Here is a 16135-nt window from a genome sequence, read left to right on the forward strand (position 1 = left end):
CGGCTGCTTAATTGTAGCTAAAATGAGCTTAGTACCAGCTTTTTCTTTCTAACAACTTACTTTTTGTTGTATCTGTAGGAAATTAACTATTTTAACGAAGATCCCAAGCTTTTCTGAGTTGTGGGCTGTCATCATATATTAGTTTCTAACCTAAATTCTCAGCTCAATGAAATTATTGTTTTACCTCACACGTCCAAGACCTCTTTGTTGCTATCAAAATCAGTGGCCGATTACTGCTATTAATTACAAGGCTTGAATGCATTTTTGTCCCATAATTTACATCATTTGGCGCGTCCGTCCTTTAACTTTTCAGGGTAGCATTTTTGTTTTATATTTTTGTAATTTTTGTCTTTTATTTTTTTCCTCACCGAAAGTTACCCTTCTTTCTGAAAAATGTATGTTCTTCCCTTTTAAAATTACGGCATTTTTGTCCTTTAGCTTTTTAAGTTAGCATTTTAATTTTGTATTTTTTTAATTTTTGAGATTTCATGCCAGAGTTCACCTCCACGTTCACCCTTCTCCTATAGTGGAGGTGAACTCCAGTAGAACAGAGAATCTAAATTACGAAAATTAAAAAAAAAATATGAAATCAAAATGTTATTTTATAAGTTAATGAACGAAAATACCGAATGATTGGGACCAAATATATATTTAATCCTTAATTACAACTAGGATAAATTTGTATTTTTTTATACGTTTTTTTTTCTTTCTATTTTTTGGTTCTTATGATCTTAAATTAAATTGGCCCGACAAGAATTTGAACCATATGCCGTATATATCATAAGTTGTGATCGAACTCTCTCTAAGGAATATAATGAGGAAAATTTTAATTCTGTAATTTCTATAAATCATAGGGGTGGTATTTTTAGCCATTTCTCATTTTGAATTTGTAATTGAGTACTATAACTAAAAAAGATTAGCATATTTAGTACAAAATGTCTTTGAAAATGCAAAATTCAATCGGAAATTAACATATATTTGGCACGTCTTTAATTGAAAAATTTTAAATCTTTCGGCCAATTATGCTAATGTAGCATTTTTGCTTTACTGATATTTGGACTAAATTTGCTACCCTCCAATAATTATGAGACTAAAATTTCGAGGTCACATGCACGGCATGTGATAATTTCCTACCAATTTATCTTGGTAGAATGTTGTATCATATCATTTTTGTGCTAGTGAAAGGGCAAATTGCAATTACTTTAATACTGTAACTTATGGGGTGACATTTTTGAATCTAATCGAATTGATTTTTGTAATTTAATTCTATAGTTCAAAATTTTTGATAATTTGAATTATTTTTTGACCAATTTAACTGAAAAATACATGTAATTTATATATCATCCAATTAAATAGAGAATTCGGGACTAGTGTTTAGTTAAATGTAAGGAAAGAATGCAATTTTAGTCAAGTAACTTTAAGATTTCGGCAATTTTCATCATTTTTCGGCCAATTGATGGGACAATTTCAATCAGGTAATTTAACTGGCGCATTTGCAAGTCATATGTAATTTTTCTATCCAATTAGTCGAAAAAGAACTAAAATTATCAAAATTATAATAATGTAGAATTAAATTATTAAAATTAATTCTTAAAAAATAAAAAAGCCACCTTTAAATTACACGATTAAAATTACAATTTTTCCGTAAATGATGTAAGCTAAATAAAAAAGGTTGTCCTGTACGATGCAATGTGACATCTTCGCAGTGATGTAACTAAACGTACGTAACAAATTGACCACAAAATATTATTTTTATATAGTATTTATTTGTGATTTAGAAACCTTTAAAATAACATAGAATAATTTATCATGTTTAGGTTGTATATATTAATTATATCAAATTAACACACCACTAATAAATATTATTTTTCCTCCTAAAATTGTAAGTTTTATTTTCAGTAATAATAAATTTCTCAATTTTTGGGGATATATATGTGATTAAAATTAATCATTTCTAAAAGCTATTTTTTTCCATTAATTTTAGGTACTTAAATATTCGTTCTTATATTCCTTTCGACATGTTTGAAATTATTTTATTTTAAAAAAAAACAAATAAATATAAACACACAAATACAAATCACTATACGTACTCGAAAATTATCTAACACATCTTCAGTCGTGTCGACATCATGTTGAAATTTATTTTACTAAAAAATTTTTCGATCAAACATGCTAATATCGTGTTCGTATATATTAGGGCATCATAGAATATTAGTACATCTATGCTGCCCTACTTTTCAAGATTTCGAGTCGTGAGATGAGGAAACAGCAAACCCCACCACAGAATATATATTTCCCACACATTCTTTCTTAAAGATAAGATGGTAATTTATTTCCAACCAACAAAATTAGAGAAAATAAATAAATAAATAAATTTCCACATGTTAAAAGCTGACATGGCTGTCCAATTTCCGACCTGGCTGTACCACAGCTAACCAGCTTGGGGCCTTGCACACACCTCTAACACATCGCACGCGCAAACCCTAAGCAAGCCATGCCCACTGCCTTTTTCTAGGGTTATATATATATCTACCCATGTTTTGCCCTCTCCATCTTGAACTCATTCAAGACTCGTGTTTGTATTTTTATAAGTATTCTTTCTGTCACATTTACTCAACCCAAAATATCAAAAATGCCCCTCATTGTTACGGCCGACACTGGGTGCTGCTGGTACAAGAATTGCCCTCATGGGGACGATGGTGCTGATGTCGTGTGCGATTATGTTCCAACTGTGTGTACAGAAGGAGATGGAGACGACGATGATGATGCAGACTATGATTATGCCCCGGCTGCGTAATATAGAAATCAGGAGTTGGTAGGAGGTGGATGAGTTTATGATAGGAGTGAGGAGCTAGGTCTAGCTAGTATTAGTGAGTAATTAGTTGGGGGAGAGGAACCCTAATTTTATTTTTGCGAGTCGTGGGATATGTGATATTATAAACGAAATAAAATAATACTTTTTAGTTTCGTGATATTGATAATAAATAATGCATGAGTTATTAAAATTTTTATCTTTGTCAAAAATAAATTTTTTATCAATTAATCACTTAGTATGTGTAAATTATACCAGTTAAAAAATTTTGATTTATATTACATTAATTAATTAATTGAGAACGCAAATATATATAACATACTTCTATTTATATATATATATATATATATATATTATGTACTTGAATTTTTATTAAATATAATTTTTTATATAATTAATTACCATGATTAAAATTAAAAAATCATGATAGATATTAATTAACTGTGATTGCACCAGAGCTATTAGTTTCTGCAAGCCGGCCAAACATTTGCTATAGCTCAAAATTATGAAAAAATATTTTAGTTAAAGTTAAAATCATGACAAATATTAATTAATTGTGGTTACAAGTTAAGTTTTCTCATCAATGTTATCTGATCGGAAAAAATATAATTTTAGTCCTGTAATTTATGGGGGGTGGCAATTTTGGTCTTGCACAAATTAATTTTCGCAATTTAGTTCTATAACTTTAAATTTTGGGAATTTTCATCCTTTTTCGGCCAATTTGCCTGAAAAATTACATGTGACTTGCACATGATCCAAATAAGTTGCAATTTTAGTCTTTTAAATTTATTTACATGACTGAAATTGTAAATTTGCCGGAAAAGGACCAAAATTGCCGTAATTATAAAGTTATAGGAGTAAATTGTAAAAATCAATTTGTACAGAACTAAAAATACTACCCCCAAGTTACAGCTTTAAAATTGTAATTTTTTTTAATATGATTGTGATAGATAATATTAATTTATTATAATTTTTAAATTATAGTGATTTATATCGTAAAAATAAATTAATTTTGTTTTTGGTAGTGCGTATCTTAGTTGAGACATCTCTTTTAATTGAGACCCGTGACATAATTTGGTGCCGCTGTATACATGACGAAACCTGTAAGACATCATAATTTGGTGTATTATTTTGTAAGTATTTAATTAATTGTCTACTTAAGAGTGTTAACCAATGTTGGATGAAATCTTTGTCGGACGGCGCCTTGTCTGGCACATAAGTTTATATATAGTTATATATATATGATGAGGGATATTTATCTAATTATCAAAATACCTTTGAATTTTATGGTATTTTTATGTTATATAACTGACCAAGTGGGACCCATTTGACTAGGCTAAAGTCAACCACTGCAACAGCCTTTGGGAGAGATGTAGCAAGCTCTCTCTCATTAGTGCCACGTGTCACAAGTACATAGGGTACCGTACTATTATAAATATCTTCATTTATGATTATTTCAACACACATTCATTACTGTTTGCTGCCATTTTCTGATCTCATTCGACCTCAGTTTATTTTCGATCTCACTTTTTCGACCCCACATTTCTAACTTACGCATCAGAGGGCCATCGCCGAGGGCTACTCGGCTAGTCTTACATTTGCTTGTTCTCAGGATCCACTAACAGATAGCTCTAAAGAAGGATCTAGCGACCCGACCTTGAGATCCATTTTTGCGATCCGATCCGAATTTTGTGCGACCTACATCAATATATATATATATATATATATATATTTACTAGGACTAATGGCAAGAGCTTTGGCTTTAATTTAATTATTTCACACTACTTTCTCGGAACCAATAAAGTATGCATGCACAATACATTCCATACGCTTTTCTACAAAAAGTGGCGAAGTCAAAAATTTGGCTTACTCTTATTAAATTTTAATTAATTAAGTGATAAATAAAAGTATCCAATTCATCAAAAAATAAATTATTATAATAATCATTACGAATTAAATAAATATAATAATATAAGTAAAATTAATTCTTACAAATTATTATTCCGACAACGAGGATACGTTGAAATTTATAAGCAAGAGGAATTTTGGTAAGAGATATAATCTGGTGTTGAGAAAATCACAAGATAACAAATTTATCTTCTTCGCTAAATGGAAATCATGTATCTCTAACCAGTAAATAGAGAGACTAAAAATAAAAATATCAAAAAAATTATTTTTTAAACACGTTAATATAAATTTTGATTATTGTTTTCATTAATAGATAAGATAATTTTAGACTTAGGACTTAATAGACTAATATAGACCCAAGCCGAAGTCAAGCCTTGTCGGTCGCTAGAGCTCGACGTGGCTTGGCTCCTCCCCATATCGTTACAAACTAATATAATCATAGCAAAATTAATAATTATAATTTATAAAAAATATAAAAAAGTTAATTATAGAAAGTGATTATAATAATTAGAAAATTATACGTAAATTTTTTATAATTTTAAAAGTTATATCTAATAATTTTAATGTTTGTTTCTATTTAACAAATAATTTAATTAAGTAGTTAAAATCAATAAATATGTTGATATTAGCCAAATATGGTCACCGACATGTTTCCAATTATGCAACTTAGTCACCTGACAGTGGATTTCCAATGTGGACAAATCAAGGGTTGCCACATGTCACCAGCACAGTCTCTTACAACCTGGAGACTCCAAAACACACCCACCACCACGTACAAATCCTATGCCCAATTTATGCCTTGGAAGAATTTCAGCTTTCATAGTCTTATATATGTGTGTGTATATATATAGGTAAAATAAATATGACCTATTCCCTTAATTATTTGTCATTCATCAATTTTACTATATATACCACCAAAGTTCACTCCACTAATAAAATGCTATTACCATATATTTCTTAATTTCTCATTTCAAAATTTAATGTTTTGAAAGAAAAATGCCTTTTTTGTCCAATAATTATGGCTCGTTTTATTACAAGAAGATCGTCATTCAAGTAAATTAATTATGTGTTTCATGAAAAATTTGTGCCTTATACGTACCGTTGAGAATGATCGTGATCTTAATACTATTTTAGGTTTTCGATGTATAAAAATTAAAACAAAAATTGATAAGATAATGGTAATGATACGCTCGCACACATTGATGAAGCTTAGAATGCATACTCAACCACACATGATTTCGATGAATTAGGCCATGGAACTTGGACGACGACCATATTTTCATCGTAATTGAACTCTATATTCACACCATTAATGCTGCAGGATAATGGTTCCCTCGATGCAAAAATCCTCATCTCTCCCGCTCCCCTCACCCCAACTCTTACCAAACTTCCGTTGCTATCATACTCAAGCGACTCAATAGCACCCCCTGAGTTGAGCATGTTCACTAGTCCGATCGGTGCAAATTGCACCGTTTTTCTAGTTAGCACGTTCACGGGGGAGACGGTGAAGAGCTCGTACTCGAACGGAGGTAGGGAGATTTCTAGGGTTTCTGAGGCCTTCAAGAGGCTTAGCTTCCTTTGTTTGTACTTGTAAACAGCAAAATGATGGATTCCTTTCAAGGGGATTTTGAGGTTTTTGGCATTATTAGTCCACTCAATGTCATTAGGGCTAACCAAACAGGTCACATTGACTGAGAATTGAGGAGCACTCTTGTTCCTCCTTGCATTAGGGCACCAGCCCCCTCCTTGACAGTTGAATGCTCCTATAACACCTGTCAACTGTCAAAAAATTATCCATTTAGTTTATAAAAAAATTTAAAAAGTAAATAAAATTATATTTCTTAATCCAAAAAGGCTCTTTTCTTAATTCATACTGGAAAAAATATAATTTTCCACTACGAATAATTACTATAGCCAAAAGAAAAAAAAAACGTGATAAATACAAATCAACCACAGTTTTGCAATGGCCACTAGTCGTTGTTTTTGCAAGTATGGCCAAAACATTAGTCATGACTAATTAAAATCCTGGAAAATATTTTGACTATGTCTAAAAATCATGGTGAATATTGATTATCGTAGTAAAAACTTGAATTTTTGCTTTGGTTTTGTTTAACCAATAGTATCGATTTACCACAGCTTTTTAATCGTGGTCATTTATAGTGTAAGGAAAATTCAATTTTTTTGTAGCGTCACCATAAAACTAGATGAAAAGCTAGCTAACGGATTGGACTTGATGTTGAACAGACATTGTATTTTTAATTTCTCAAACAACGAGTGGTATTTATAATTATGTGAAATGTTGAAGAGCCCGTTGTAATTTATCTTATTATTAAATGAAACATATTATAGACATAATTTTTAATTCTTTTTAAATATACAATCCAAACAGCAGATGAACAAGCAACACGTATGGGTAAAAAATGCTTTTCTAGTCCCATAAAATAAGCAGAATTTTTTTTGGCATGACAACTATGGCAGGTGTTGCTTTTAGTTCGAAAAAGTCATGTGCTTAAAATGATATTATTTGTAACTAAAAAGACGACGTGATTTTGGGACTAAAAGCGCCATCTGCCATAGCTGTGGCACTGAAAAATAATTTGCTCTTATTTTATGGAACTAAAAAAAATATTTTCCCCAACTCGTACGTATAAATTGGTACTACAAGATCAGAGGATTAAAGAGAGATGGATCATGAATCTCACCTTGTTGAGGTTCCAAATCTTGAGCATGGTCTTCCCATCATGGAATGGATCTTCAAACAGGCAAACCCTTGTCGGAAGCGCGTAATGTTGGCACCGGAGGACGGTCCCATCCGGCAAAACCAAGCGTTTGAGCAGCTCGAAGTCGTGTTTTCCGACAGAGTCGCTAACGTATATCGGACCCCCGGAAATAGCCCTGGATGCTGCGTGAAATTCTGCGCAGGGATGTGTGGACTGGAACATGTCCCAGTCCGGATGAATGAAGTTGGCCATCCATAAGCTGTTGTAGGCGCAGTGCACCATGTGACACCCTTGAAGCCAGAACGTACCATTCGGATCTCCTGATGGATCACTGCACCAGAAGTCATCCCCTGCATTTATCTCAATCATTATAGAAGTTGCCTTACTACGTATATAATACACATATATTTAAAAAAACAAAAAAGAAATTTTTGCTTTCTAGACCTTAATTCTTTTAATTCTATTTTATGTTTGTATGTAAAATATAAATCAATTTAAATTTGAATAACATTTATCGCGATCAGTTAATTAATTTAAAATTGAGAAAAAATAATTCTTTTTATTTTAGCAATATATGTTGGTGTTATATGAGTGATCACTAAAAAAAAAAATGAATTATTGTAAGAGAAATCATAATTAATCATGACAATAAAAAATAATTGTAACAGAAATCATAATTCTCGCACTGATCAGTCATTGTAATTAGTGTTGAATCCTTACCAACACGGCCTAAAGCGATAGCCTCGGTTCCAAGAAACATGAAATCATTGCAATGTTCCATGCTGGCTATGACCCCATTTCCCTGGAAGTGCTTCCTCACCGAAGCTGTCAAAGCCTTATAGTATGCTCTTGCAAGCTCCACTCTACCTCCATAATCTTCGGACAGCATTTCCAGCAACTACACACACACACACAAAAATACTATAAATTATCATTATTATGAGTAGCATTACTGCAAGAAATTGGACATTAAAAACTTACATGTATCACATCCACCTTGACGCCATCAATTCCAGCTGATTTCAGGTGCGAGTGCAGCCCTTCAAACAATTCTTGCGCCTTCTCCGGTGGGACTAGGCCCACCCCATTATTGACAATTTTGTCCACGGCCAAGTCCTCCATCGTCATCCCTAGTCCCGGTGACAACTTAGGCCGTATGACCCTAGACTCGGGCATTTGTGGGACATTCGGCCTAACCCCGCCCCAATATCCACATAAAGCATGCCATACGTAGACGTGTTTGACACTCTTGAATTCGTTCTTAAGATCACTCACAAACGCACCCATGCCCTTCTGAGAGGGTACTTTGGGACAAGAGTAATTTCGAAATTTATGATTTTCGTCAAATTTTATTAGCCTACATGGCATATGTTCGCCCGCAGATGTCCTATTCATGCCTTCTTGATCTGTGATGGGGTCATCGTCGTGGCATATAGATTGCCACCCATCGTCTATTATGACTAGTCCTGGAGGGCATCCACCTTCCGTGAGGCCTTTCACCCCATCCCACACACCTTTTGGGTGTACTTTCAAGTAAAACGCGTCCCAAGTGCACCATCCGAATTTGTCTACTATTTCTGGAGGACACTTTTCCTCGACAAGTTTAAAGGTCCCTAAGTGGACCCTAATGACTTGCATGGCGTCCTTCACCAATCGATATGGGTCGTCCCCAACGTGCATATACAAGCAGCTCCTGTATTTTGAGCTCTGGACTTTAGTGGACCCACTCTCCACACAGATATCCAAGTTATCATCCAAGCCCTGCTGCAGCGAAGCCCTGAAGGCCCCCTCAATGAGTGGAAGTAGCAAAACGTAAGGGCGTCCAAAGTTAGATTTATCAAGAATCATCATCTGTGTCTCGTTCTCTACATCTTTGCCACTATTTCCAATCCAATGAGTAGTCCACCACACCTTAAATCTAAATATGCTCATGAACCTTATGTCTCTTAGCTTGCCAATAGGGACCACGTGTCGGCTCCTTGGCTCATCGGCATTGAAGCCGAGGAAGCAGCCGAGAACATTCTTGGTCAAGGCTTTGGAAATGAAGGGGAATGGTGTGGCAGTGATATTGGTAGGGACTTGGGTGAGAATTGGATGGCCATTGGCCAGAAATTGTGAGCCGTCAAGGGTGATTGACGATGGCTTTCCATCTTGAGCTAGCCCATCTGAGAATCCTACCTCATTCTTGCTCAAGCTAGGAGCCATTGTTTTGGGGGGGGGGGGGTACAGGAAAAGGGATTGATTTGTAGTGGGATGATGATCAATGGAAATGGAGAAAGGTTTAAATAGAAGAAATCTGCATGCACTTTAGTAGTTAGCTTGTGTAAGAAAAAAATAAAAATTGGTCAAAGTTCTTTTAAGCTTTACTTTATGTGGGACATTCTAGCACCCGAGGGCATAATAGTAATTTTGTGTGGGGTAGGATGGGGGGAGGGGACTTTAAGAGAGTATTTCATTTGAATATTAATTTCAAGTCATACTCTATTTTTTATTTTATTGAATATATATATATGTATATATAATTTCTCTTAAAAATAAAATAGACAACACAATTTTTTTTATATATATTACATTGCTGTGAATGAAATATAAAATGGCGAAAGTTATTTTTTCGTCCTTTAATTTACATTTTATTAGATTTAGTTCTGTTAGTATGCCCATTAATTAATTACTCCTATAAATTTACAAAATAATGAAATTAAGTCTGATTCAGGGTTTTTTTGTAAAGTTTCCGACAATTTTTAAAATTTATGCCGGAATGTACACACGTAGCAAATTTTTGTTGAATTATTCGACCACTTATCCAACTGTACCATCCATGTAATGAGTTTTGGAGGAAAAAAATGAGGTTTCTTCCCTCCAAAACATGTCCTGCATGGTTTCTAAGTCGGATCCAAAACCACATAATGTTAAATCCCTAAAAAATTATACAACTCAACTATCGTGTCACATTTTCAAGCAAAACTATAAATTCCCGATCATCGAAGAAGTATTTGTCGATCATTTTGCAAACTTACAGGACTAATTAGTTAATGGGCATACCTACATGACTAAATCTAATAGAAGGTAAAATTAAAAGATGAAAAAAATAATTTTTCCTATAAAATGTAATAAACTTAAAATAAAAAAAAAATTGAAACGACATTTGAAGGGTCGAAATTAAATTAGAAATTTTTGGCATTTGGGAGAATAGCTATGTGATAATATAAATCTTGAAATTTCGATAAAATTTGCTATAATTTTGAAAGAATTTTAGGATTAGAAAAAAGATTATCATTCTTGTTTTTCCTTTAGAATTTTCATTCTCGAAAGAACCTAATTGTTATTTGGATTTGTACATTTAGCATAGAATATATATATATATATATATATATATATGTATAGATATAAATTAATAAAATTTTATTTTAAAAATTAAAGTTGAAGTTTCATTAGTTGTCTGATTTTAGTTGGAAAGTATGTTTGAACATAGTACTATGTAGATTGTTTCTAGACACATTTTTTTGCCTTTTCCAGATGCTTCATTTCTTTTCTGTGTTTAGGGCTAAGTACACCTAAATTTATTTGGAAAATGTAAAATTATATTTTTCTCAAATTAAGCTTCAAAATTAGTCTTCCATTGCTTCGAAAATTCATTATTTACATCTGACTCCCTCTCGTTATGGTTTGAAAGAAAAACATTAACATTAACAACAAAAATTATAAATTTTTAATTTTACTTCTCATTTAATATTCTCATAAAATAATTTTATACTTATTTATAATAATATTATATATATATTGCATTATAAGTACAAAATTGTATACAAGAATATTAAATGAGCAAAATTTAAAATTTATGTAATGTTTTTGTTGAGTTCAATATTTTTCATCTGAATTCAAGAATTAAATGAGAATTTTCGAAAAGAATGTAAATATAATTTAAAAATATTTTTTAAAAAATATATAATTTTATATTTTTAAAAAAGGGTCCAAGTATAATTAACCAATCCTCTCTTATTTTAGTTTTATTTTGCAGAGCATTTTAGATGCTTTTTGGGGTGGTTAAATGGTAAAGTAAAATGTGTTACTATTATGGATGTGTCTTTGTGAAGTTCTACTTCTTTAATTTTGTTACACACTCATTCTACTTTACAAAGATATTTCCTTTACCATTTCTTACCATATTAATATTAAATAATTTTTTTTAAAATTTAAATTTTTAAGATAGAATTATCATTTAACATGTTACCCAAATCAGTCCAAATAAAAAATTTTGAATTCAAATGAGAATCTCGTTTACCTGAAGATGAGGTCGGGACCTGATTTACTCGACTCGAATATCCACTCCTACCAACAAGAGAGTGAACTACTTGTATGACCGAAAAACCTCGTATTAAACTTTAAGATTTATTTTTTTAAAACATGATATAAAGGTCAAAGTATACAAGAATAATTAACACAAACCATAAGAATTATTTAAAATTCTCAAAAATTCTTTTTTTTTAGATAAAAAATAATTATTTAAAATTCTTTTTTTTTTTTACAAATATATATATATATATATATATATTTTAAATATTGATTACAGTAGACCAATTACGTGTACAATTTATTTAAAATTCTTGGAAATTTATTTGCATGTTCTTCAGCTTGTGAAAGCCCAAAGGTAACGAGGCCCAAAAATAATTGGGTGTTGTGGAAATTAAAAAGGAAAAAAACGAAAAGGAAAACCGTGGTTATGGCTTCACCTGTGCAAGAACAGGCAGCGAAATAGAGAAGTGAAAGTTGAAAGCTCAATCATGGCGGGAAACAATGAACCAGAGGAAACAGACTGCGGATTTCAGTGGGATGAAAATTCCCAGCTCTACTACCACGCCAGGTTTTCCTTAACAGAAATTTCAAGAATTTGAATTTTGCGTGCACAATTTTCCAATTACCGAGGATTCTGATTGATTGACGGTGATCCCACTTGGAATCAAGACTTTATTTTTGAATCCATCGATTAAAGCGTCGATCTTTGTGTATATATTCGTAAAAATTTTTATGCCCGGATCAGGATTGACAATTTCCTTTTGAAAAAAATTAATTTTTTAGCCCATTTTGATGCAGTTCTGGATTTTACCATGACCCACAAGCTGGATGGTATTATAGCAGTAAAGATGGACTTTATTACAAATTTGAAGATGGGAAGTATGTGCTTCTTGAGTCCAATCTGGTAGTGGTTTGTAGTTCTTTTTCTCCTGAATGTTTGCATAAAGTCCCATGATTTTTATTCAAGGTGGCAGAGGTTTACAAGTTCTTTGTTGTTGGAAGTAATAACTTTTGTGATGTGGTTATCCCAGGCTGGGGAACAACCTGAAATGCATAATACTAATTGTCAAGGAGAAACATCTGACGCTCAAATGGAAGGAAAAGAAGTTGCGGTCGAGCCTTCCCTAGGTGAACTAGTGTACTATGTTGTCAGTACTTATCTTCTGCGTCTTTTTTGAAGTCGAATGCTTATATTTTGCTAAATGATATCTTCTTTGGTTACTTTGGTTGTTTGAATGTGCATGAAGTAATATTTTATCTGTTTTAGCTAAGCATGTGTTATTTCTTTCACCATCCGTGATATTCTATTCTGTGCTTGTATCTAGACAGACTCCTCGGCTTGTAGTAGCAGCAACCAATCGGAGTATCCACCTCCGCCATCAGAATGGTGAGCTCAGGTTCAATCTAGATTGTGTCATTATGCCTGACTTCTTGGTTGACCACATTTGATGTCTAAGGCAGTTTATATGCAGGTTGGAAGACACTCTTATTGATATGTTTTTATCAGGCTATTCCAATCAAACAACATATGCTGCTGCTTTTGACACGTTGACGCCCATGGAAACTAATGACACCAAGAAACTGAATCTGCCAGCTCATGGTTGGTTGGAAATTTTTCAACGTGACTGAAATATTCATTGCAAGGTATTATTACAATTTTTATTTGTCAAAGTGCAGGGCATGATGATATTGAAGAACTGGAGGAAGGCGAATGGATCCCTGATGACCCAGATTTTTGGAGGAATTTGGACGAGAAAATTTTAGATGAAGGTATTTAATGCTTGAAATTGTCAGCTTGTGCTTTCATGTAAATTTATGTTCGTCCATATTCCCTGTGTATAATCCTCTTATTTGCTGCTACCTCATCTTAATAAAAAATGCCAGCTGTAGCTTGAGCTATTTCAGGATATTGTTTGGTTGGATATGTTTTCTCTCTGCTTAATATCATATCCATGAAATTTGAGTTAAAACATGTAATTCCTCTTGACTTGAACTTTACGGACTTGCTCAATTCCACGCAATAAGGAAACATGAAGGAGAGTGGAGATTCTGGTTTATCACAATATCATAGTTTGTATTGACAGTTGGCGCTGTCATCTTCTGTCAGGTATATCTCAGGAAGAAGAAAATTGGCGTGCTCAATACGGTCAAGTAAGTCAATTAGATGAGGAGTGGATGTCAGATTTGCAAGCGGTGGATTTGTGGGATTGGGCTTTGGTTAGAGGGACAAAAAAAGATGGAAAGACAGAGGTGGCTAGGCTGGTTGGTAGACTGAGGAAGCGCTCTCACAAGCTTCATCCGTCAGTGTCTTCAGGTGGTGGTATACTGAAAACTGCACCAGTATGTGAAGTGCACCTTGATATGGTACGAGTGACATCAGGTTTGCTCTTCATCCCGTTTGCTTTTTATTAAGTGTGGTAAGTTTGAATTGCTTAAGAAGGTTTGGGACAAGGGATAAACTGTTAAACCAACCTCCATTGGATTAAGTTCTAACAATTTCGCTTGGTCTTTCCTTGAAATTCCTCCAAGTCGTAGCATTTAAGTACATTTTATGTTAAAAACTGTTATGAGATCCCCCCACCAACGAGCTATATAGATTCATTCACTCTGGTGGAAAAAGAATATATGAAAATTGTGACTAAGTGATAAAGAGGCTCTTTGCCGGTGACATTGGTAAACACTATTCGCTGTTGGCAGAGGCAAACTTGGAATTATTAAATTCCAACTGCTGCCAATGTGGCCCTATTGTCACTATGGTCTGCCAGCGAATGCAGAAGCAGAAAGCCAATTCAGAACAAACTAAAAGACACAAGGCTATGAGTTAGTTATATCTGTTTCTTTTCCTTCTCACAGGCCGGATATACAGATTGAGGATACCTAGCTTGCAATATTTGGCATCCTTGTCAGTTTATGATGCTTCCAACCCAACTAAAGATTGGGGGTTTCCACAGTTGTCCATAAAAAATCAGACAGAGAAGTTGGCAAAGGATGATCAGCAGTCTGAATCCCAAAGCCTGGAAAGTCTTGGAGTTCGGAAGGGCAAAAATCTGTCATCATTAAAGCTCAGCTCATCAAAGAAGGTAACTAAATAAGCTATTTCAGCTTTTTGAGTTCCTTTTATGTACCTTCCTGTATATCGAATAGATTGATATAAAAATGTGATTCTAGATACGAAAATGTTCCGGAGTGCAAAATATCGGCAATTTAAGTAATATATGTTGGATTACTCTTTTTTTCACTTAGATTCTGCCATCTTGATCTTTGTGGTTTACAATCTTAGGATCATGTATACCGGGACAGAGCTGCTGAGAGAAGAGCTCTTCACGGTGGCTTTGGCATAGGTCCAGGACAAAAGAACTCCCTTACTGAAACTGGGTCTACTCCATCATCTCCCACTTTACAACCCGAAGAGGCAGCAGCTGAGTCATTGAGCATGTCATTTGGGGCAGGAAGTTATGCCAGAAAAATCCTTGAAGGCATGGGCTGGAAGGAGGTAAACTTTTCCACCAATTTAGTGTCAGTTTGGAGAAGCTTTCTGTATCATGCTTCCACATTGGTTGTTTAACTATCGATTATCCTAGCGTTTTGATTATCCTCATTCAAATCCAGTACCACACTACTCAGACAGGCGTAAAAGTGTGAATAAGCAATGTTAATGAGAAAGAATTGAATGATGTGCAATTCTTGCAGCTTGGCATTTTCCTTTGAGATAGTCAGTATGGAACTATTATTGTTTCATTGTTACACAACTTGTTAATGCTATTTGTACAGGGAGAGACACTTGGCTGTAGCATGAAGGGTTTGACTGAACCTCTACGAGCAACTGGAAACAAGGGAACTGCTGGTTTGGGTTGGGATGATGGCAGGAGAAAGTAACTCTCAAAGAGTCAATTTCTGCAGCAAGAAACCACAGAATAGCAATACTACCGTGTCACTATCTTGGCATGAGTTAACAATGTTACTCTTGGTTCTTTATTGTTTTCCCTTTTTCTTCTCCTTGGGAATATCTGAAGTAACTGCACGTGACAACTTTTATGCTTTTTACAGCAGATTAAAGCAAAAAAACAAATAGCTAATACAATTATGGACGGAGGTACAATTATTATGTTAGAAGGTTACAACCAAAGAAGGGGAAGCATCATCTAAAGGTTGTGATATTCGATACACCAAATTGGATGAGTTTTTACAGATGATTAGCTTGAAAATCTTTGACAAATCAAACGTATACGGTACAAAAACCAAGCAAACCTGGCTGGAGCCGTAATTCAATTGACTGATGGGATGGAAACTACACTTGCTGTAACTTCTAATATCTGTACTATGAGAAAATGCAACCCATCAAAATTAAAATCCTCCACAAAGGAGGGAAAAACGCAACAACGATTGCAGAAGTTTCCAAATT

General features: G+C 33.7%; 2 protein-coding genes across 3 annotated transcripts; one reads left to right on the forward strand and one right to left on the reverse strand.

Moving 5' to 3' along the window:
- LOC105157457 (galactinol--sucrose galactosyltransferase-like) lies at nt 5921-9645 on the reverse strand. The gene is made up of 4 exons (XM_011073865.2): nt 8422-9645; nt 8161-8338; nt 7423-7790; nt 5921-6499 (listed from the first exon to the last, which is right to left on the reverse strand). The coding sequence occupies exons 1-4, from the start codon at nt 9643-9645 to the stop codon at nt 5930-5932; spliced, it is 2340 nt and encodes a 779-aa protein (XP_011072167.1). The 3' UTR covers nt 5921-5929.
- LOC105157253 lies at nt 12136-16090 on the forward strand. Of its 2 annotated transcripts, none has more exons than XM_011073616.2 (10): nt 12136-12301; nt 12532-12637; nt 12765-12861; nt 13063-13120; nt 13206-13333; nt 13411-13503; nt 13841-14113; nt 14587-14813; nt 15014-15226; nt 15505-16090. In XM_011073616.2, exons 1-10 carry the CDS (start codon nt 12222-12224, stop codon nt 15607-15609), a joined length of 1380 nt encoding a protein of 459 aa, XP_011071918.1. In that variant the 5' UTR covers nt 12136-12221; the 3' UTR covers nt 15610-16090. The 2 variants fall into 2 exon arrangements, with proteins under 2 accessions (XP_011071918.1, XP_011071920.1); XM_011073618.2 differs by having other exon boundaries at nt 12255-12301; nt 12532-12612.

Source organism: Sesamum indicum, linkage group LG3, assembly GCF_000512975.1.
Source record: "Sesamum indicum cultivar Zhongzhi No. 13 linkage group LG3, S_indicum_v1.0, whole genome shotgun sequence".
NCBI lineage: Eukaryota > Viridiplantae > Streptophyta > Magnoliopsida > Lamiales > Pedaliaceae > Sesamum > Sesamum indicum.